General features: G+C 36.0%; 1 protein-coding gene across 1 annotated transcript in view; it reads left to right on the top strand.

Moving 5' to 3' along the window:
- The window catches only part of LOC109839467 (tRNA wybutosine-synthesizing protein 4), a 29,592-nt gene continuing 20,084 nt past the window's right edge, over positions 14,322–23,829 (top strand). Inside the window, exons 1-5 of the mRNA XM_020407897.1 lie at positions 14,322–14,474; positions 18,191–18,279; positions 18,368–18,510; positions 18,704–18,751; positions 18,950–19,031. Of these exons, the coding sequence (XP_020263486.1) occupies positions 14,395–14,474; positions 18,191–18,279; positions 18,368–18,510; positions 18,704–18,751; positions 18,950–19,031 (442 nt within the window). The 5' untranslated portion in view covers positions 14,322–14,394. The remainder of the gene's footprint in view (positions 14,475–18,190; positions 18,280–18,367; positions 18,511–18,703; positions 18,752–18,949; positions 19,032–23,829) is intronic.

Here is a 23,829-nt window from a genome sequence, read left to right as displayed (position 1 = left end):
TAAAAAATAAAATATAGTATTTAAATTTCATTAACAACATAGAATATATATATATATATATTATATATATATATATATATATATATATTATATATATATTACTATATATATACTATATATGGATAGAGATACATTTGATATAATTCAAATCCTTTACTTATTTTAGTTCGTAGAGAAATCTAAAAAACATATGCTAGCCAACACCTAAAAGTTTTTAGACTTTGTATAAAATATCCTCCAAGTTTTTTAAACTGTAAAAGCACTCTTACAAATTTAATTTTTTATTAAAACATCTTAAAATTTATAAATTTTATATATTCCAATTCAGTGAGAAATTTGAAAAACATATGCTGCTAGAAACTGAAAGTTTTTTAACTTGGGAGAAAGTATTTCGTAAGTTTTAAAAATTACAACAACACCCCTAAAAGTTAAAAATTTGTAAAAAATGTTTTGAAAATTTTAAACCAATAAACACACTAAAAACATACAAATAACACAAATAACTCCTGAAATTTTATAAAATTTGTAATAAACACTCTAATTTTTTTTATAAATTACAAAATAAAACCCTCAAAATTATAAAATTTATAAAAATCCTAATAATGTCTAACCTAAAAGTATATTAAAAATATAGGAATTACGAATATATCCTACATAATTTAATTTATAGAAAACACCCTTAAAGTTTCAAAAATTATAAACAAACACTCAAAATTCAAATATTACAAAGAACACCTTGAGAATTTCAAACTCATTAGTAAATTAAAAACATAGGAATTATAAATAGTCTATAAACAATTTACAATCTATATAAAAGGCATATAATTTAAAAAATTATAATAAACCCCTAAAATTCATAATTTACCAAAAACACCATGAGAATTTCTAATCTATAGACACTAAAATGAATAAACAAAATTACTAACAACCCCTAGAAAATTAAAAATTTACAAAAACTATCATGCTCCCTTTAAAAGTATAGGTTTAGGAAAAAAAATTCATGGTCAATAATACCTATAACGTTTGTGGAAAGAACATAACTAATTAAAAATCTATTAAATTTGAAATTTACAAAAAAAACCCCTTAAAGTTTCGTACATTACAAATTACCCCCTTCAAAGTTTAAAATTTTCAATGATTTTTTGTAATTACTTGATTTCAATGTAATGTTTAATAGTTTTGTGTATTTATAAATTAAAAAATTTTAGGGTGTTTTTTTATAATTTTTAAAACTATTGAGGGTGTTTCTTTTATAGTTTTCTAAATTTTCATTGTGTTGTCAATGTAATGCATAGATACGTCAATTAACGATGATATTGAAGAGTAAGTCGTTCTTAAGATGTATTAGGCCACATGTCACTATTCCTAGGCAGTATAATTTTTATATGGAAAAAATTTAAACAATCTATATAGTGGTTAAAATAATTTTGACATTAATGTACTACTTTTTATAAATTATATTTAATGTGAATTCACCATATAATTTTGATTGTGGTGATTATAATTTTAATACGTTTGATTGATTGACTATATAGGTATATAGATCATAGATTACTTTACTTTCTTGCATGAACTAATATTTGACGCTTAATAATTTAAATTATTATTTTTAAAATTAATATAAAGAGGAGCTCTAATAACATTTATTTATTTACCTACAGGATAATACAATCTCAATTCCTATTTTTTGCTTAAGATTTATTTCATAGTTATGTGTACCAACTTAGTAACTAAAATAATAATATTCATACTTAAATTATGATGATTGTAGTTGGTCATGTACTATAGAATTTTCATGAATATGTATACCTTACTATCTATAGCTATCTACACTGTTCATGTATATTTTATAAATTAGTTGTTAATTTGACGTATTAAATTTTTTTTGTAGAAATTTCTTCTTTGACTTTTGGATTGTATAATCACTATATCACCATTCTAGCGTAGAAATGACCTCACTCTAAATGGATTTAAGCAAATGTTTGAGTTAATCTAAAATATATACTATTGCTACTATATGAATATATTTTTTTAAGAAAATTATGTCAATACTTTTTAAATAGAAGAGAATATTCTAACATCTGATATTATAAAAACTAAATATAGCCAATTGAGTGAATAGCAAAAGATGACTTACATTAGAAAAGAGTGAATAATAAGATGAACATGAAAGATAATGGCATTGCCAACAGTACTACCAATAGCAAACTACAATGTAAAATTAACCTATGTTGTGGAGCCCAACTACTGGCCATAAGCATTGAGGTTTGCATATATATACTTTATAATTTATTAAAAAGGGTCATATAATCTTATATATTAAAATTAATTTAATACTAAATAGTAATATCATTGTAATAATATCGTTATTAGGTAAAATTCTTCATGAACCAGTATATTCTTTACGATATATACACTATGCACTCTAAATTCTTATAATGACCGTGAAATTTTGATACTAATTAAAATAATTTTTTTGGTATTTTAAAATATTTAATTATTATTTTTAAAAGAGTATTTGTACTTTTTATAATTTTCTATGATTTAAAGTCCAAGTTTTATATTTATTTAAATGGTTTTAATAAAAATTTATAGTATTTATCCATTGTGTTATTGATACTATTACATATTATTTTAAATAATATGTTGTATTATTATTATTTATTACGTATTATTTTGTGTAATATGTTGTATTATTAATTACTTATTATTTGTATAATTTGTGGTATTATTTCTATTGTTGCATATTATCGGTTGTATTAGTATAACTGGTACGTTTTATTGTGTATATAATTATCCCATAATTATTTGATTTTAAAAATAAGTAATTATATTTTTACTAATTATTCTTATTTAATTGTATAATTTATTGTATTATTTCTACTGTTGCATATTATCAGTTGTATTAGTACAACTTGTATGTTTTATAGCGTAGATAATTATCCTATAATTATTTGATTTTAAATATAAGTAATTATATTTTTTATTAATTATTCTCGTTTAATTGTGCAATTTATTGTATTATTACTACTGTTGTATATTATCTGTCATATTAGTATAACCGGAAAGTTTTAATGTGTAGATAATTTTTACATAATTATTTAATTTATTTCTTAATTATTATTATTTTTAATTAATTTTCAAAACCCTAATTTCCTATATATATATATATATATATATATATATATATATACATATATATATATATATTATATAAATTATTATATTATATATATATATATTATTATATATATAATAATATTATTATAACCCTTCGTCGTATTCTCTCTCTTCATTCTTCCCAAAAACAGCCAGCCCCTCACCCTCGTTCTCTCCTCACCCGCCCCGTCTGTCGTCTGACACCCTCACCGCCTATCTGCCATCAACCGCCGCCTGACCTCCTCCTCCGGCCATCTCCCCACCGAACTCAGACCCTCTCTCTCCTCTTTTCTCTTTCTCGCTCACTCGTTTTTCAAACCGACACCGCCTACCACACCAGAGCCTTTTGCGTGCCACGACCTCCGGCCTCGTTCCCCTCTCTGTCGACGCTAACACAATCCCCTCCTCTGTTGCCTCGCTCCACCAAGATCCAACCAACAACTCTGCAGCTTCTCTGCTCTTACTCTCGCCGCCTAGGACAACCTCCGCCTCCTCCCTTTCGTCGTCAACGTCCAGCCAGCCTCAGCCAGTCCCCCCGTCGGCCTCGACCCACCCCGCTAGCCTCCAATTCCGACAACTCATGTTGCACTGCCTCCTCCCCGCTCACACCCCTCAGCTCGAAACCCAATCACCACCGACAGCTCTGCCCAGCAGTGAGCCGTGCCTCCCGTTTGCTCACTCCTCCTCGCGTCGGCGATGACTCGTTTTGACAGCCTCGCTCATCGGAGACTACAGCACCCGCACCCCTTCCTCGCCATCACCACAGTCCCTCTCCTCCTTGTCACCTCGCACACTCAACTGAGCCCAACGATGTCGGCCAGCGACCAGTCGACGTGCACTCCTGACTCCGCAGTCACCACACTCAGACCGATCCCGCTCACCAAAATCGCAGCCCCTACCCACGGACAGCCCCGCGCAACCCCACCTCCTCCTCCCTGAGATCAGACTCGTGCTGTCGGACCCGTCGCCGATGTCACCGTCCAGCTCCACAAATCAGCCGACGATCCGTTGTGCATGTCGCCGAACAACGAACATCAAGCAATGACGCCACCACCTCATTCGCAGGTCCCTTGGCCTCGCAGGCAAGATCCCTATTCTCGGTTGTCTATTCATTATAATATTATATTTGTCATAAATTAATTATGTGCAAGATTCCATTTTCCCAATTATTATTCACTATAATTTCTGAACAATTATGAATTAACTAAGTATATGCATAGATTAGACTGTGTTTTATTTATGTTGTTGTATATTTATACTGTGATATTTTGTGAGGGTTTGTTAATGAATAATATTAAATAATGATAGTATGATGAATAGTTTAAAGGAAAATTATTTTGTGTAAAAGTGGCTATGTTGAGATGTTTTTAGAATTATTATGATGAGAAAAAGATTTATTTGGAAAAAGGGTTGGTTTTGAATAATTATTAGAATAGATAATTTAAAATTATTTATTTCGGAAAAGGGGTCATTTTGAGCTGTTAAATTATTTTCAGCAAAAGAATTATATTTTTGATATTTATGATGATTTAAAAGAATTTATTTTGAAAAAGAATTATTTATTTTGAATTAATTTAGTTTATGATCATGTGATTGATGGTTGTTGGCCGCGACATTTTATGTGCAATTCATTTGCTGATTTCATGTTTCTTATTTCAGTTATGTGATATACCATGTTCTAATTGCATAGAATTAACTGCACTCATTATTTCATCTTGTGATTGAGAACCATTAGTAGTTCATGACTTAGGGGCCTCGTGCGTCATGAACAAACCTAGTGACATATGTGTGTGTGTGTTGACTGAAATTAGGTGGTGAACCAGAGTTTTAATAGGGATTTTGATTGTTGACTTAGAAAGAACGATAAGAGTTGGGATGGGAAAGTCCTTGTTCATGTGATCAGATATAGCTGTTGATGTATCTTCCAGGCTCGCCCCATGATTCAGTGTAGCTTGGGGTTGGTTTGTTGGGTTAAAGTGAAACTAGTGTAGTCACTTTGGTCCGTGAATTTGACATTCACTCGAGTTTAACTTGAGTTCGAACCAGGTTAAAATTGGATTGTGTGTAGCCCTCTGACCGATCCAGTGTAGCGACGTATTGGATGCACGTAGGAGATTTGTGAACAGTCAATTATCCGATAATATGAACGTTGACTTTATGTGAGATGTGGACTAGTGAGTTTTAGGATGGCTAGTGTTCGACCCGGTTACCGTACGCAGTTAGCTTTATGTTTATCATGTTTTAGTAGTGATTTTGCATGTTGATCTTGTTGGATTTACAGTTGTACGTCCTTTTGTCATTTCTGTTATCGTATCGTTTTCCGTTTGGGTTTTCGTTCGCTCTATTTGTTTTGTGGGATCTTGTCGTGTGCCATGCACGTTGACGTACACTTGTTTTCTCTGGTATACGTCAGACTTAGAGGAAGGATAGGTTCAGCTTGGAGATGTGCCAGAGACAGGATATTTTTAGTAGGAGTGCCTTGCAGATAGAGTTGAAGAATAGGCCGACGTTCAGTTATCTCTTCTTAGTTGATAATCCTAGTTCTTTTGTATTATTTTCCTTTCTTTTACTGTTGTACGATGTATTATATTTTCTCCAGTATTCAGATGTTTAATTTTTGTATAAGGGTATGTTGACCCGAATATTATGTCTTGAATGATATTCATTTGTGATATGAATTATTTTGTTCTGAGTTTGTCTATTATATTCTTGCTAACTGTGATAAGAGACCTGTGACTTCACATTGTATTTATTTCTTGACGCTTAACGTATTAGGTTGAGGAGAAATATTTATTTTTATTTATTCTTCTTAATCTAATACGTCGCCGGATTGTTCATATTCCGATTTCTTGGTATTTTGGGAAGCGGGGCATGACAATTCTTATGTCTTTTATAGAGCCAAAAAGTTTGAATACGAGTCCCTAACATTTTGTTCTCATAACAGTAAAATCCACTTAGCAGATATGTATATTCTAGATGAGTTATATGTCTTATATACAATACAATTGCCCTAGGCAAGTGAATTGTAATAGCATTTTTCATTCATATCGTTTGGGGCAAGATTTGATAGGAACATTGCATCAAAGAAAAAAGAAATTTTTTATATTTAGAGCACACAACGAAATATATCATAATCTCCATGCTAACTTCGTAAGAAATTAATTCTTCATATATTCAGTTTTACTTCTATGGTTTAGAGAATGAGTTGTAAAATTGAATGAGAACTTTAGGTAATCTAAATATGCGTGAGACCATAACTAAAAGTTAATGTGAATATGAATGATCATCCATCTTTTGAAGATTTCAAAACACTAATAAATATGTACCAAAAACTTAATGGGGCATAAATATGTACCAAAAGTTGCAAGTGCACAACTAATCAAGTTATAGTATAAAGAGTTATCAATCCCACGAGGAAGGTGTTTGTAGGAGAAAATTAGAATTGATTCTTATATTGTGTGTGTGACAATTAGGAGTGATAAAAATTATGATTGTGGAGAGATATAAGGAGTGTTGTGAATATGTGCAAAAGTCAATAAATGAGATTTTAGATGATAGAAATGAAGAGTGGATGTGATAAAAGAATAAATGAAATCATAAGGAAAGAAAAATAAAGGAAATAAAAATCAAAAAACAAATAAGAGAAAATTAAGAACTAAGGAAAAATCAAGATGAAGGATTCAATTGAAGATTTGAGAAATCTAGAATTGAATCCACTAGCTAATCTCAATTATAAAATATTAACTATTATCTTTTTATCACATTTTACTCTAGATTTATTAAGCATAGACTATCAAACCATTTAAGAAAAGTATAACCTATCAAATTATCATCTAAGCAAAATTAATATTCATGACAAGAACAACAACAAGATAGTAATTTTAGAATTCATAAGTATAACCTATCAAACCACTCAAGGTAAGCATAGATTACCAAATTCTTCTTCTACCAATTAGTTCTCCAGTTGATTATCCTATACATGATCATTTTAAGCATAAGAGAATAATCCATACAATATAAAAGAAACAAAGCTAATTTCATGTAATTCTAAGATTCCTACAAGAATTAGTTTCACATCTTGAGAAATAAAAACAGGGAATGAAATGAAAAGAATAAGAACTAATTACAAAGAAAAGAAATAAGAACACGGAACTTTACACTATGAACAAGAAATAAATCTAACTAAATTGCAAAAGAAATAAAAATGCAAGAAAATAAATCTACTCTACAAAACATGAATGTAAATCTAATAAGTAATAAGAAAGAAATTATTAAAAAGAAATAAGAAATAAAAGAAAATTAAAATAAAAGCAAACCTTTAAATTGATCTTCATCTCCATCATCATCATCAAAGAAATAAAATTTAAAGTGGTGAATTTTTTTTATTGATTGTAACAAAAGTTATAAAATTGGAAGATCTTCTCAATTAAGAGTAACCCTCATCTTCAAATGGAGTTACAAAATTTTTCACACCCTTAACCCTCACTCTCTACCCATATTTATAGTAAACATCAATAAATGAGAGCCCTTGGATTGAATCCTTATCCAAAACAATCAAATTTTAGCCATTTGATTGTATCTGCCTCGTCAGCATCGATGGTAATATCGATGGGGGCATCGATGCTGACATTGATACTGGCATCGATGCCCTGTCAACTTTCTAGCCGAATTTTTCTTTGGCTTGGGCTTTTGGCTTTTGGGCTTGATACTTGTTTTCTTCATTAATATTTTTGGGCTTTGATGAGAGAAGAGATCCAATGCTTTATTCTTCATTAACCTGTAATTAAAAATAAAAATAATTATTAGTGGTATATTTATTTATATAAAATAGAGAATGAGGGTATAAAATTATAATAAAATATGATTATCAATTATAGGCTGTCTAAAAATTACTGCAGATGGCTGATTCCTATCAAACACTGATGATGAAAGAAATAATTTGACGACTTCTAGAAGGCTACATTTGAAAACTTTCACGTAGATTAATGAAGGTTACAATCTGACAACCTTCACAACAACCGATAAAAACTCTAATTCAATAACCTTCACAATCAACATCGGGAGTTACAATATGACAACTCCTATATTTTTAAGGAGCCAAGACGAAGGTTACAAGATGACGATCTTTGCAACGCTCTAGCGAAAGAGACTACAAATTGACGGTCTTTCCAAATAAAAACGTAAGTGGCCTCATTCCAGAGTCAAAGCAATGCAAACATAACTCAAACCTGGCCGCAAAATGCAGCTCACATTCAGCTCCAAACGCTGTAAACGTAGCTCAGATCCAGTTGTCAACGCAACCCATGTTCGGTCGCAAACACAACCTCCAAACGCTACAGATGCAACTCAGATTCAGCTGCCAACGTAGCTTCTAAGCGCTACCAAACACACCTTCCAAGCTACCAACACAGCTTCCAAGCACTGCCAAACGCACCTTCTAAGCTGCCAACGCAGTTTCCAAACCGTTGCAAACACAACTTCCAGACGCTGTGTCCGAGCTTCCAGATGCTGCGTTCGAGCTTTCAAATACTGCGTTTGAACACAGAATTCATGTCAGAACGCAATTCTTGTGTTTGACTCGTTCAAACACGAGCTGAACGGTTTCAAAACCGTTTTCCACAATCTGAGGGGATTACAACTCCACTCAGGAGTGATTTAAGGGGGCAATTACATCCCATTAGCCCCATAAAGGAGCGATTTTAAGGGGCAGTTACTCCCCCTAATCGCCTATAAATACTTGAAAGATCAGCTTATTTCAGATGTTTAGATCTTTTGAGCATTTTCAGATCTAGAGGTCAACAAAGGGCTTCTTTAATCATCCGATCTGGAAGAATTCTTCGGTAACAGAACTCCTTGGAGTCTCGGTACTTTGCTTATTAACCGAATTTTGGTTTAAATCAACTCTTCTACAGAGTTTAAACTCACACATAATTCTTAAACCCGTTAAGAGTTTTTTAAAACTTGCCACACAAGTTTTATCAACTTCAATTCAGCGAGGTGAAACGTTAGATCGTCAACGAGAAGCAAACTCGACGCGAGTTTCGAGCGAGATATCTCATCGCTACCGTGAAGAACCCAGTTTTAAACAAAGGGAATGGTCTCCGTAGATCCTTCTCTCTTTTGTAGATCAGGATTCCGATTGAGAAGAATTATAATTTCTTTTTCTAAAGTTTATTAGAGAGAAATTATATCGAGGACATTGTAATCATTCTTTATCTAAATCATTTAGAGAGAATAACATATTTTTGTTCTCGATTTTCTTCTTTAAATTTTTCTACCAAACATCAATAGAGATGTTGTATTATATCAACATGTTTATAACTCACAAATAGTAGATCGCGTGACCACATTTTAGGTTAAATGAAACAATGACAATATTTTATTTGAGAGAGATATTATTGAGTTGATGATCAATCTCACAAAAAACTTTGTTTTTTATTCTATTTTTATCAATTTAAATAATCATGATATTCAACCACGTGCATTGCACGTGCATCTCAACTAGCATGCCTTAAATTCTAAGTATCCAAGCATGAATTCGAAAAACATCCAGATAAAGATATTCGAATTCGGGTTCGAATTTGATGATTAGAAAAACCCTTTCCTAAAAAAGTTAGGGAAAATTGCTTCTAGCCCCCAACTTCCTTACAAGCATTCCGTCTCCCCCCAAGACTTTTTCAATGCTCCGAAAACCCCCAAGAGCAAATGCATAATTCCCTGAGGCCCAAAAATACAAAACCTAAGAGTTTAAAACATGTGAAGACCATAATACCCTCTCTCTCATGATGTTACTGTGATGATTAGAAATGAGTTTTGGAGGAAAATTCTAGTTCCTCTAAATTTTTCCAATGGCATCGACATCGCAACGAAACTTTCCAGGCGTACTGTTTGGTGGGAAAATTTGAAGAAGAAAATTGAGAACAAAAAAGTTTTATTCTCTCTAACCGATTTAAATAAAGAATGATTATAGCGTTCTCAATAAAATTTCTCTCTAACAAACTCTAAAAAAGAAATTACAATTCTTCTTAATCAGAATCCTGATTTACAAAAGAGAGATGGATTGACGGAGATCCTTCCATTTGTTTAAAATTGGGTTCTTCACGGTAACGATGAACTACCTCCCTCGAAACTCGTATCGAGTTTGCTTCTCGTTGACAATCCTAATACATCGCTGGATTGAAGTCGATGAAACTTGTGTGGTAAGTTTTAAGATAACTCTTAATGAGTTTTAGAACTCAGAACGAGTTTAAACTCTGTAACAGAGTTGATTTAAACCGAAAATCGATTTGTAAGCCAAGTACTAAAACTCCAATGAGTTTCTTTTGCTGAAGTGGATCTCCAAAAAGTCAAGGATTGATCTCCAGGTAGTCGATCTCAAAAGCCTTCCAAAAGATCCGATCCAAAGTTGATCTCTAGATCACCCAAAAATCCTCACTCAGTTGAGTTTTTTCCGTTATTTATAGAGGGATTAAGGGTGATAATTGTCCCCTTAATCCGCTCCTAAGTGGGGCGGAAATGCCTCCAATCGTAGGGGGGAAAACGGTTCCTGGAACCGTTCAGCTCATGTTTGAACGAGTCAAACGCTGAAAATAGCGTTCCGGGCCCGAACTCTGCGTTTTAGACCTAAAACGCAGAGTTAGGCTTGTTTAAGGCTGAAAACACAGTGTTCACACAGTGTTATGAATCTGAGACGCATAAATGAACTCTGTGTTCTGAACTTAGAACACAGAGTTGGGCTTTGCATGAACTCTGCGTTCTGGACCTGGGACGCAGAGTTGGGCTCTGCATGAACTCTGCGTTTTGAGTCTACGAACTCTGCGTTTTGTCGCAGTGATGAACTCTGTGTTTTGACTCTGGAATGTAGAGGCGAGTCTCAAGCGGGCTTGATGAGCTTCAGGCTAAGTCCAATGTTCAGGTAAAGTCCAGTCTTGCAAACGGACTTCAGAACATAACTTGCTGTGAAGAACATGTCATAACTTTCAAACTGTAAGTCAGAATTGTACGAATTATATATAAAACCGGCTATCTTGATGAGACGGAGTCGACCAAACTCGCCCCAAAGGGTTTAGTTTGCTCCTGTCTGTTTCACCAAATTCCTTACGGTTTGAGAAATATCTGCGTTTTGATTTGAAGAGATCGTCAATTTGTAGTCTCTTTTGCTAGAGTGTTACAAAGATCATCATCTTGTAACTTTTATCTTGGCTCCTTAAAAACATGAGGGTCGTCAGATTATAATTCCCGATGTTGATTGTGAAGGCTGTTGAATTAGAGCTTTCATCGGTTGTTGTGAAGGTCGCCACCTTGTAACCTTCATTGATTTACGTGAAAATTTTCCAATTGTAGCCTTCTAGAAGCCATAAAATTGTAACTTCCATCATCGGTGTTTGATGGGGATCAACTATCTACAGTAATTTTTAGACAACCTATACATACATCATCAGTGGCGAAGAAAACTACGATCTTGAAGACGATGATGACAAGTTGCGCGCCAAACCCCTTAAATTTACATATTGTTGTAACTTTTTTTGAAATCGGTGACTTGAGATTAAAGTAGAGTATGTAAATTTATATATTGTTGTTTATTTCACTGCAATAAGTTTATTATTAAGCTTATGAGTTGGTAGTGAATAAAGGTTACGTGTTAGTTTTGAAGGTTACGCATTGGTTGTGAAGTTTACGAGTTAGTTGCCAAGGATACGTGTTGGTTATGAATATTACAAGTTGGTTATGAAAATGTTACGAGTTGGGTGTGAAGGTTATGAGTTGATTGTAAGTTTGTAACGATTACGCATTGGTTGTTAATGTTACGCGTTGGTTGTGAAGGATATGAGTTGGTTGTGAATGTTACGCGTTGGTTGTGAATGTTACGCGTTAATTGTGAAGGTTATGGGTTTGTTGTGAAGGTTTTGAGTTGTGAAGGTTACGAGTTAGTTGTGAACCTCGGCAATGAGTTGATTGTGGTTGTAGTTAACTAACTTTCACAACCAACTCGTAACATTCACAACCAACGTGTATCCTTCACAACCTAACTCGTAACCTTCACAACCAACACGTACCCTTGGCAATTAACTCGTAAACTTCACAACCAACTTGTAACCTTCAAAATCACCATGTAACCTTCCTTTACAACCAACTCGTAACCACCACAACCAACTCATAGCCTTCACAACCAACTCGTAACCGTCACAACCAACTCATAACCTTCACAACCGATGCGTAACCTTTTTATAACCAACCTGTAATATTCACAACCAACTCATAGCCTTAACAACCAACGTGTAACCTTCACAACCAACGCGTAACCTTTTCACAACCAACTCGTAATATTCACAACCAACACATGTCCTTGGCAACTAACTCGTAAACTTCACAACCAACACGTAACCTTCATTCACCACCAACTCATAAGTTTAACAACAGACTTATTACTATGAAATAACAACAATATATACTCTACTTTAATTTCAAGCCATCGATTTAAAAAAAATTTACAACAACATGTAAACTTAAGGGGGATGGCGACGCAACTTGTTATCACTATCTTCAAGATCGCAGTTTTCTTTGACGCTGATGACGGACATCGAGAAAGTTTCGCCGCCGATGTTGCCACAGTTGGAAAATTTTGGAGAGAACTAGAATCCCCCCCCACCCAAAACCCATTTTAAATCATCACAATAACATCATGAAAAAAAGAGAGAGAAATGATATTATGGTCATCACACGTTTTACACTCTTGGGTTTTGTGTTTTGGGGCTCAGAAAATTATGTCTTTGTTTTTAAGGATTTTGGGAGCGTTGAAAAAGTCTTGGGTACGGGCGGAATACTTGTAAGGAAGTTGGGGGCTAGAAGTAATTTTCCCAAAAAGTTAGAAAAAAATTCCCAGTAATATTGCAAGATCCCAACGTAGAAGAAGAAATTTTTAAAATAAGCCCAAACCAAACTTTTTTAAAATCGACCCCCTTCAATTTTTATTACAGAAATTGACCCACTTTTTGGTCATGTCAGCACCGTGGCCAGAAAGTGGGTCGTTTTTTAAAACTTGTTTCTAATTAGTCGGGGTTAGCAACCCCGACTATTTTAAACTCCACTGGGAATTTGCCAGCTAAATTAGTCGGGCTCAAAACCCCAACTAATTTAGCACACGTTTAAATTGGTCGGGGTTGGGAACCCCGACCATTTAGACCGACTATGAAATCGATCGAAGTTGTCCAAGCCAAGTTCTCAAACAACCCGACCAACTTCTCCGAGAAGTAGCCGACGCTCAAGTGACCATCACGCTTCCACCTTTCTTCGTTAGTCCACACTCACAATAAACCATATTAAAAGAAAAGAAAGGAAAAAAAAAAAGAAAATACTCACTCTCTCATGTCGACTCCTTCTCAGTCCAATGGCGACGACACCTTCAGCCTTCGGATAGTCACTCTCGATTACTATATGTCGCTGTCGATCCCCGATCTGAGTCCGGTGAGCTCGAGGACGAGGTGGTCGGTGCCGGTGAGCTCGAGACCAGCGAAGGAATCAGATCTGAGTTCGAGATCGGAGTCGTTGAGCGACTGCTCGAGGTAGGCGATGACTCGATCATCAGCGAGCTTGCGGGGGAGGTGATCGGTGACGTGGAAGGCATCCATGAACCATTGGCCGTCGGAGGAGATGTACGCTTTGCGGATCCATAGGTTGAGATCCGATAAGACCCAAACCGCTTCGAGGTGAAGCCCTTGCTTTTGAGCGCTATCAACTTTTATGATCGTGGTCGTCGAGCACGCCACATTGTTGATCACCACTCTGCAACCAACAAAAATCCAACTAAATTAAAAAAGTTTGAGAAGAAATGGTTAGAGTTCCCAAACTCGACCAATTTAAACGTGTGTTAAATTAGTCGGGGTTTCGAACCCCGACTAATTTAGCTGGTAATTCCTAGCGACGTCCAAACTAGTCGGGGTTGACAACCCTGACTAGTTAGAAATGAGTTTAAAAAAAACCGATCCACTTTTTGGCCACAGTGCTGACGTGATCAGAAAGTGGGTCGATTTTTGTAATAAAAGTTTAGTTTGGGGCTATTTTGAAAATGTTTTCCAGCGTAGAAATAACGCGGATGGGCGTTTGAGTCGGTTTGACCCGACCCGATCCTCTATTAACTCACGTCGCCTCGATAAAACGCGACGCCCGTTCGCTCTATAATCGGACCTCATTCCTGGGCCCTCGTCTCCTCCTCCTCCTCCTCCAGTTTCTGCGGCGATGGCGAGAAATTCCGGCGATTCTCACAGCAGCACCGCCGCCGTCCAGGCAACCAACGACGACGCCTCCGCCAGCAAACTGTACTTCTCCCTCTCTCTATTTCTCTTTATTCGATTCGTCAGATTTAGATTATGTTATCTTAGTTCAAGATTAGAGATTACAGCAAGGGAGATCGTATGGTTTCGTTGGAAAACCGAGAAAATTGACTCATGGATCGTGAATTTTCATCTTTTGACCATCATAATGGGGTTTAAATAGGAACACATATTACTAATCACAAATTTTACCGAGAAAAATCCCTGCTCGAAAATTGAAACATGTGCTCGAATTTTAAGGTTTTAACACAATCGAATTTTATGCAGAAGTACACTAAATATTTCATGGTGCCCAGTGGTTTATCCCAACTTTTGCTTTTTGGACACTTCCTGGATTTATTTAAGCACGGGCATTATTTATTGACTAGTTCTCCTGTCTGATGACGCAAATAGATTTGAAAGGTGCGGTTATTTTTATGACATAAAAAGTCTTGGGATCTACTTACTTGATGCATATGCTATTATTTTAACATTCAAAGCAAAAACAAAATGAAGATGGGATAATATGTTATTTATTTATTTCTTGGAATTCCACTTGAGTAAAAGTTCATAATAGGGATAGGTAGACCGGGCTAAATTTAAATTCTTTTACCGCAAGTGCAATATTAGAAAAAAATAGGAATGCTGAAAAGCGTAGAATCTGAAACACCGATTGCTTGTACATGATTGTCGTCCTATTCTTGCGGCATTCTCCTTTTGTCAATCCTCTAGGCACTCCACTCATGACGAAAACAGATGCACAAAATATCCTAGGGATGTTGTATGATGCGTCTATTTCTACATTGAATGTTATCTCAATTAAATCAAGAAACCTCCTTTTGGCCTTGTTTGAAGTAAGATATGCATTCTCCCCAAGTATCATCCCGTTGTTCATTGCTATGTTATAATTTGCTTTGTTCTATTCCGTGGACAAGGTACTAGTCGATCCAGCCATTACTACAAAAAAAGTTTCTTGTGTAGCAGAATGTGATAATGTTGTTTTAAGAGCTAGGCTCGATAATGTACTCAATTTTGTTGACAAGCTACCAAGAGATGAAAGAACAACAAATAAATTATTGGAGGGCAGGCTGTGAAAAGGGAATAAGGAATTGACCAAGGTTTTAAATATCGGTTATCGGGGATTTATCGGACGGTCAAAATCCTTATCGGATAGCGAAAATCGGGGATATATCAGGGATAAGTAGTATTTATCGGAGTAATATACTAGCAAATAATAAACAAACATAAGCTTGAAAAAAATATAATGTTAGTCAAAATGGAATAATAAACAAGCAAATAATAAGATAACATCAAGAATGAAGAACCATCTACGCATCTACATAATTATTAATCATGAGATTCATAAATTAACTTACTCAGTTGATATTTAGTAGTTATGAGCCATTATCAATATCCATAAACAAACATAAGCTAATCACCAATCAACCAAGTTTCAAAAGCAACAAATAGTTCATAATTTGTAAACATTCAAAGAGAAAATTCAAAAGAAAGTAAAAGCTCCTAAATCCTACTTATCGGTCGATAAAACCGATATTTAGAGCCTACTTATCAGCCGATAAGTACCTTTATCACCGATAAACCTCAAAAAATGATAACTGATTAAAAATCCTACTTATCCTAGCGGAAAGCTCCCAAATCCAATAACTCGGCGATAATATCGGATTATTGGCCGATATTTAAAACCATGGAATTGACATCTGTAAGAAACGAACCATAAGGCGACATGGCCCTTAGCACCAGCAACTAGATCAATGTTGTCAAGCAGTTTTGAATTCTTTTGAGAAAGGGAGGCGGCTTAATAGGGACCCAAATAAGTGAATGATTCTGGCGTGGATATACAAATCTGATTTAGGAGTATAACAAATTGTTAACTAAAAATTTCTATTTTCTGACCTACCTAACTTATAGTCCTTACTGCGGGTTATTGGGTTCTATGTGCCTTACATATAAACGTGTGTGTATGAACTTGATGTCACTGGACCATTTTCTAATACCATAAGTGTTCTATATTTCAAACTAACGTGACATATTGTGATATTGCTATATACAGACCTACTTGGCAGTCAGTGCCTTCATTGCAACAAATTCATATTAGGTTGAGAGTTTCCAGACCACTTCACAGGGGATGTTGTCAAGTGCCTTACATAATGTTATCAATGGCGCACGTCTTGTTGTGCCTCATGTGCCCATTGATACTGGATAGTGGTGAAGCACCCTGCATCTATTGCGCGAGGGCTGTTTTGTGCCTCGTAACTGCCTTGTGTGAGGGCGCTTTGCATAGGGTGTATGCAAGGCATAACCTCGTATATTTTTGTTCTTTAACATTTCAATCAGGTTTTTATAATCGTTAACCCATACCTTAAAAAAAACCATTAGGTGCAATATTTAACATTTCAACTCAAATTTTTTTGATTGAAGACCCTAACTCTTTTTTATTGTTATCCTGATTTTGCTTTGATTGAGGACCCTTTTTTTGTTTTGGTAGTAGATTAAGTTGCATGGAAACATGTATGAGTATGGGCGCCGGTATGAGTATGTGTATAGGACTTGACAAATTTGTAAAAGGTAGGGACGGGGACACGACTACATAAATATTTATATATACATGCATATTTTATACATTGAAATAAATAATTTACACAAGATCAATATTGTATTTTATTCACTTGTTATGAGAATTAAAACTCCTATAATATTTTTATGTTTCTTTAATTATGTGTATTATAAATTGGAAAACATTATTTTTGAACTAGACACCCAAACAACCCTTCAAATGATAGTTTGAAACCAGACCTATGTCGAATGAGTTTTAGGAAGTGGATATAAAGTGCAGGATATGCATCCAAGAAGTTTATGCGAAGTGTTTTAATTTAAAATATATTTATTGCATAAGTGACTATATGCAGGAATAAACGTTTCCATATGTGCAAGGAGTGTTTGAGGAGTTTGGGTACGGATACGGGTATGGGTACATGTCGGGTACGGGTGCGGCTTCGGTTAGTAGTACCCAGCTAACGTAGGTAGTATATATTATTTATGTTGACATATTTTTGTGTAAAAGTTCATAAACATGTTATTTCGTGCTTGATTATCTATCTTGAAAAATTATGTATGGTGTGCACCTCGCTTCACTTGGGCGCGTTAAGCCCATTGCGTCTTGTGCTTGTGCACGTAAAGAGACTTTGCGCCCCCGCATTGCGCTTCACACATTGATAACACTGGCTTTACATGTAATTAATTTATATGTGGTTTGATAATTACTTGGTATCTGGACAAATTCTTAAATGCAAGCAGTTCACATGCATGCATTTGGGTCCTCTGAACACGTGATTACACTAACATTCTTTTAGTAGATTATTTGGTGATCTGATTATATTAGTAGCCATCCGATGAAATCCTGAGCACTCTACATCATTATATGGTTAAAATAATAATTTGGCTGTACGAAGAATCCTTAGATATGTGTATTGCATGTATTTCCTTTGTGCGCAGAATAACAAGCTTTGAATGTGTCACACATGCTCTTTTGCTACTGCATAAGTTTTCTGACAGTCAATAAAACAATTCATGCAAAACATTGAATAGGATGTTCAGTTTTAGTGTTGTATTGCTTATGGTTACATTACATGTATCCTTCCCCTGATCAATTTGATAATTATTCCTTTACTTCTACTTCCGTCTAATGCTTCTACCCTTTAAAGGTCCTGTGTCAACAAAGGATACATGAAGGACGAGTACATCCACTTTTTTGTTAGAAAAGCCATAAAGAGATCTCCAATAATCAACCGTGGTATTGACGAACAGACAGGAGGTCACAAAATTTCTTTTATATATTCTTGATATGACTAGATTTTATACCATATATATCATTTTTTAAGGATATTTTGCTCGTTGGGCTGCTCTTCGGAAGCTACTTCTCCAGTTTCTGAATTCGGAAATATCTAACAATGATGGCAACCAGACAAAGAAACAAATATTGTCACTTGGAGCTGGGTTTGACACAACCTACTTTCAGTTGGTGGTAAGCTAAGTTGCCCCTAACATCTGTGATCCTTTTGCTTGATATTATTTCTTTGTTTCATTACATTATTCAGCTACCACAAATTTCGGTTTTTTTGGTCTGAGTACAGGTTAAATATAGATTTTGATGTGGGGCTATTTACGTTTTGCACATATGACATTTATTTAACTTTGACTTTGTTTATATGTTGTAGGAAGAAGGAATTGCACCACATCTATATGTGGAGCTGGATTTCAAAGAGGTGTGACATTTAAGCACTTACATGTTACCGACTCAGTATAAAACATGAGCTCTCTTGGAATTATTTGTATTTTGCATGTCCAGACAATTTTACATAGTCCCATCAGAGTGTCATTTAGTTCTATTCCCTGCCCAGACTTATATTTTCTGATCCCTTTAAATTACTTAGTGAGCTTGGAAACTTTGTCTTTGTTATCAGGTTACCAGCAAGAAGGCTGCTCTTATAGATCATCATAGCCAACTCAGGGACAAAGTTGGACAGGAGGCTTCTATTTCAAGAGGTGGTTACCCTTTTTTCTTGTTTGCATTGACCGTACATTATATTTTTGATCTTATTTTAAAGTTCAAATTAGCTGCAGTTCCCTTTCCTTGAATAGTATACTGAGCTATGGGGTGCCAACTGTTTCACAGTATATACTTGTATATAAATTATTACCTGCATGGAACTAACTTTTGTTGTTAAATGTTCTTGGATTTACAAGATAAGAAAAAGATGGGGAGAACCTTCTTCTAGAAATATAACATATTGAGCAGTTGATTTTCTTTTCTGCTAATTTATCAAGACAGATGTTTTGATTGTTATTCATCTTTTAGGATGTTGTTGTTCAGTGCATCTCATTTCAGTGCATCTCATTTCAGTTAATCCAGAGTTTAATTGTTATTCATCTTTTAGATAAGCAAGGTAATAAACTAAGCCTCACAGTTTGTCTTGGAGGTAAACCACAACATGTTTTGTTTCATATCTATATGGTAATCAAATGATAAATGTGGAACTTCTGAGGTGAAAGGCGTGCATGCTACGTTGCCAAATATTGTACATGGAACCGTATAGGCGTTATAATTGTGGAACTGGGAAATTGGTAACTCCTATAATTCGAAATAAGTTAGTGGTCTAAGAAGCACCGACTCGTGAAAACTCCCCCCGTCCCCGTGTCCGACGCTTGTCGGGGACGGACGCGCGTTCGACACGCGTTCGACACGCGTCAGACACGGCGTCAACGGCGTCGACACGGTCAGCTCTCGTCGACACGGCGAAGTTGACGGCGACACGGCGAAGTTGAGGGCGACACGGCGAAACCAGAATTTGAAACCCAAACCCGAAACCCAATTTCAAACAGAAACCCAAACCCTAACCCTAGTGAGAAAACTTACCCGATTTCTCGTCGAAAGGGCTCTTGCGAAGTGAAGAGGCGCCGCCAGCTCTCAGCTCTCAGCTCTCAATCTCCTCGTCCTCGTCGTCGTCGTCGTCGTCCTCTTCGTCATCGTCGTCGTCGTCGTCGTCAGCTCCAAGGTCAGTCCCTCTCTCTCTCCCCCTTTTCTCTCGCTCTCTCTCATCCCCCCCTCTCTGTTTCTCTCTTTCTCTCTCTCTCTTATCTCTTTCTCTCCCTCATTTATCTCTTTCACGCTCTCACCACAAAAAAACCCCAGCAACTTTTCCGACTCACAAAACCCCCCACGAACTCTACAATCACCCCACAATCCACTGTTCTCTCTCTCTCAAAAATCGCACCCAACTTTCAAAGCACCTCTGCCCCCCACTACGATGGTTATATATTTTAAAAAAGTTGATTACTGTTTGCTTTTAAAATAGTTGATTACTGTTTGCTTTTAAAATAGTTGATTACTGTTTGCTACTTTGTCATTAGTTGATTACTGTTTGCTACTTTGTCATTCAATGTTCCCTCTTCTTACTGTTGAATGCCTTACTGTTTGGAGCTGCTTGGGTTGGTCTTCTCCTTGCTCACTGTTGATTGCTGGTTGGGTTAGCTCCTATTTTTTATTTGCTGTTTTGCTGCTGTTGATTAATTATTCTTTTTTTTACTGTTTTGCTGCTGTTAGATAATTTTTTAATGTTAACTGTTATTTGCTTACTGTTGTACTATTGTATGCTAATTTAAAAGTTAATTACGATTGTTTAACTGTTGTTTGCTTACTGTTCTACTATTGTATGCTAATTTAAATGTTAATTAGGATATTGTTTACTGTTCTACTGTTGTTTGCTTTTAGTTACTGCTTTACTATTATTAATTTTTTAATTTATTGTTATTGCTTATATTTTACAGAAATGGAACAAGACGGGAGTTCTAGTGGTAGTGGAATACAAGATGACAAATGTCCGCTTTGAAAATATGTTACCAAATTGAAGAAAAGGGGGGAACGACAGGAGAAAATTGAAGATGGAGATGTAATTATTGCAGAGAGGATTTTACCGGTTCACACTCAAGAGTTAAAAATCACCTCTTGAGGATAAGTGAGACTGGAATTAAGATGTGTTCCAAGTCAACACCCGAAAATTTAAGGGAGTTTCAAAGGGCGTTGGATCAAGCAGAGGCGAGGTTGATGGCTTCTAGGCCTAAGATGTCAGTTTTGCCTACATCTTCGACTGCAAGTACGGCCGGTGTAGGTGCAAGTGCAAGCATGCCGATTGATGCAGGTGGATTTAAGAGGAGGGGGCCTAATACCGTGGAACAAGCATTCAACATGGGAGCAAGAGAGGAATTGGATGCATTGATTGGTAGGATGTTTTTCACCGGAGGATTGTCCTTCAACTTGACAAGGAATCCATATTATGCCAAAGCTTTTGCATATGCCGCAAACAATCCAATTTCTGGCTACAAGCCTCATGGTTACAATTCCATGATGACCACTATCTTACAACGTGAGAAAACTCACGTAGAGAGATTGATGGAGCCCATCAGGGGCACATGGCAACAGAATGGGGTCTTCATTTGTAGTGATGGGTAGGCGGATGCACAAAGAAGACCCATCATCAATTTTATAACGGTATGTGAGGAGAAGTCAAGAATAAGTATTTTATCCAAACACAGCTAGAAAAGTGCATCACAGAGGTGAGACCGAAAAATGTCATCCAAATCATAACCGATAATGCTTCGGCATGCAAGGCCGCGGGAGGGCTTGTGGAGCAAACTTGGCCTCACATATTTTGAACTCATTGTGTATACCATACACTCAATCTTGCTGTCAAGAATATTTGTGCGGCTAAGAACACGGAAGCAAATACCGTGGCTTATGCACAATTACATTGGATTACAGAGATCTCCGATGATGCATTGTTTATGAAGAATTTTATCATGAATCACTCTATGCGGCTTTCCATATTCAATGATTTTTCCAAGATGAAGCTCCTATCAATTGCCGACACAAGATTTGCCTCGTGGATTATTATGTTGAAGAGGTTTAAGGTCGTCAAGAGAGGCCTCCAAGACATGGTCCTTAGTGATCGATGGAGCTTATATAGAGACGATGATGTGGAGAAAGCTCAATTTGTGAAAGTGAAAGTCCTCGATGATTTGTGGTGGGACAAGATAGATTTTATTCTTGACTTCACCTGCCCAATCTATGAAATGATAAGGGTCACCGACACCGATACATCATGTCTTCATTTGGTGTATGATATGTGGGATACAATGATTGAGAAAGTGAAGCAAGCTATTTACAGGCATGAGGGTAAAAGGGATAACGAGGAATCTTCTTTTTATGAGGTGGCTCACAAGATCTTGGTGGATCGATGGAACAAGGGCAACACCCCGTTTCAGTGCTTGGCACACTCTTTAGTTCCAAGGTAATATTTCACATTTTACTCTTTAATGCGAATATTTCAATTAATTTTAATACATGAATTTCTTCTCACAAACATATGTACTATCATTCCACATGGCTCAATGAGAACGTTAATCGGTAACCTCCAAATCAAGATCTTGAGATCTCTACAGAAAGATCAAAGTGCTTAAGAAGATATTATCCTAACCCCGATGAACGATTGGTGGTGAACTTGGAATATGATAAGTTTGTGGGGTCTTTGGAGGCTTTTGGTGATCCGGATTCTCTTTCCGATAGAGGACATATGGATCCAAAGTCATGGTGGCTTCTTTATGGTGCAAGTGCTCCAAATTTGCAAGCATTGACCATAAAGCTTCTAGGCCAACCTTGTTCCTTTTCTTGTTGTGAACGGAATTGGAGTATGTATGGTTTCATTCACTCCTTAAAGAGGAACAAGCTAACCCCGACACGGGCGGAGGATCTTGTTTATGTTCACACCAACCTTCGTTTACTTTCTCGGAATTCGGAAGAGTATATGGAAGGGGAATCAAGAATGTGAGATATTGGTGGAGATGCCTTCGACTCATTTCAAAGAGCCGGCATGTTAGATGTTGCTGTCCTTTCTCTTGACGAGCCCACGATGGAGGCCTATGAAGCACGGACACGGATACGGCGACACGGACACGACACAGACACGGACACGGATACGGCAAAACCCTAAAAAATAGGATACGGTGACACGTCTAGATTTTTTAATTTTCACTACTTTCATCTTGAGCATATAAAAATACAAGAGAATAAAGTTCAAGTTGCAACTAGTTCAATGACTACAAAATACTAAGTTACTAACATTGCAAAAATATAAAAATTACACTCAAAAGCATATCTTAAAATAAAGTTTTCAAGTTGAAACATCAAAAAGATTATTCTATGGATTCAACTCTTTCATCCTCATCAAACACAATGGCCTCCATCGTGGGCTCGTCAAGAGAAAGGGCAGCAACATCTAACATGCCGGCTCCTTGAAATGAGTCGAAGGCATCTCCACCAATATCCCACATTCTTGATTCCCCTTCCATATACTCTTCCGAATTCCGAGAAAGTAAACGAAGGTTGGTGTGAACATAAACAAGATCCTCCGCCCGTGTCGGGGTTAGCTTGTTCCTCTTTAAGGAGTGAATGAAACCATACGTACTTCAATTCCGTTCACAACAAGAAGAGGAACAAGGTTGACCTAGAAGCTTTATGGCCAATGCTTGTAAATTTGGAGCACTTGCACCATAAAGAAGCCACCATGACTTTGCCTAGAAGCTTTATGGCCAATGCTTGTAAATTTGGAGCACTTGCACCATAAAGAAGCCACCATGACTTTGGATCCATATGTCCTCTATCGGAAAGAGAATCCGGATCACCAAAAGCCTCCAAAGACCCCACAAACTTAGCATATTCCAAGTTCACCACCAATCGTTCATCGGGGTTAGGATAATATCTTCTTAAGCACTTTGATCTTTCTGTAGA

The sequence above is a fragment of the Asparagus officinalis genome, chromosome 4, assembly GCF_001876935.1.
Source record: "Asparagus officinalis chromosome 4, Aspof.V1, whole genome shotgun sequence".
In the NCBI taxonomy this organism is placed as follows: Eukaryota; Viridiplantae; Streptophyta; class Magnoliopsida; order Asparagales; family Asparagaceae; genus Asparagus; species Asparagus officinalis.
Note: the sequence above shows the minus strand (reverse complement) of the source record. Positions and strands in the feature narration are given on the sequence as shown.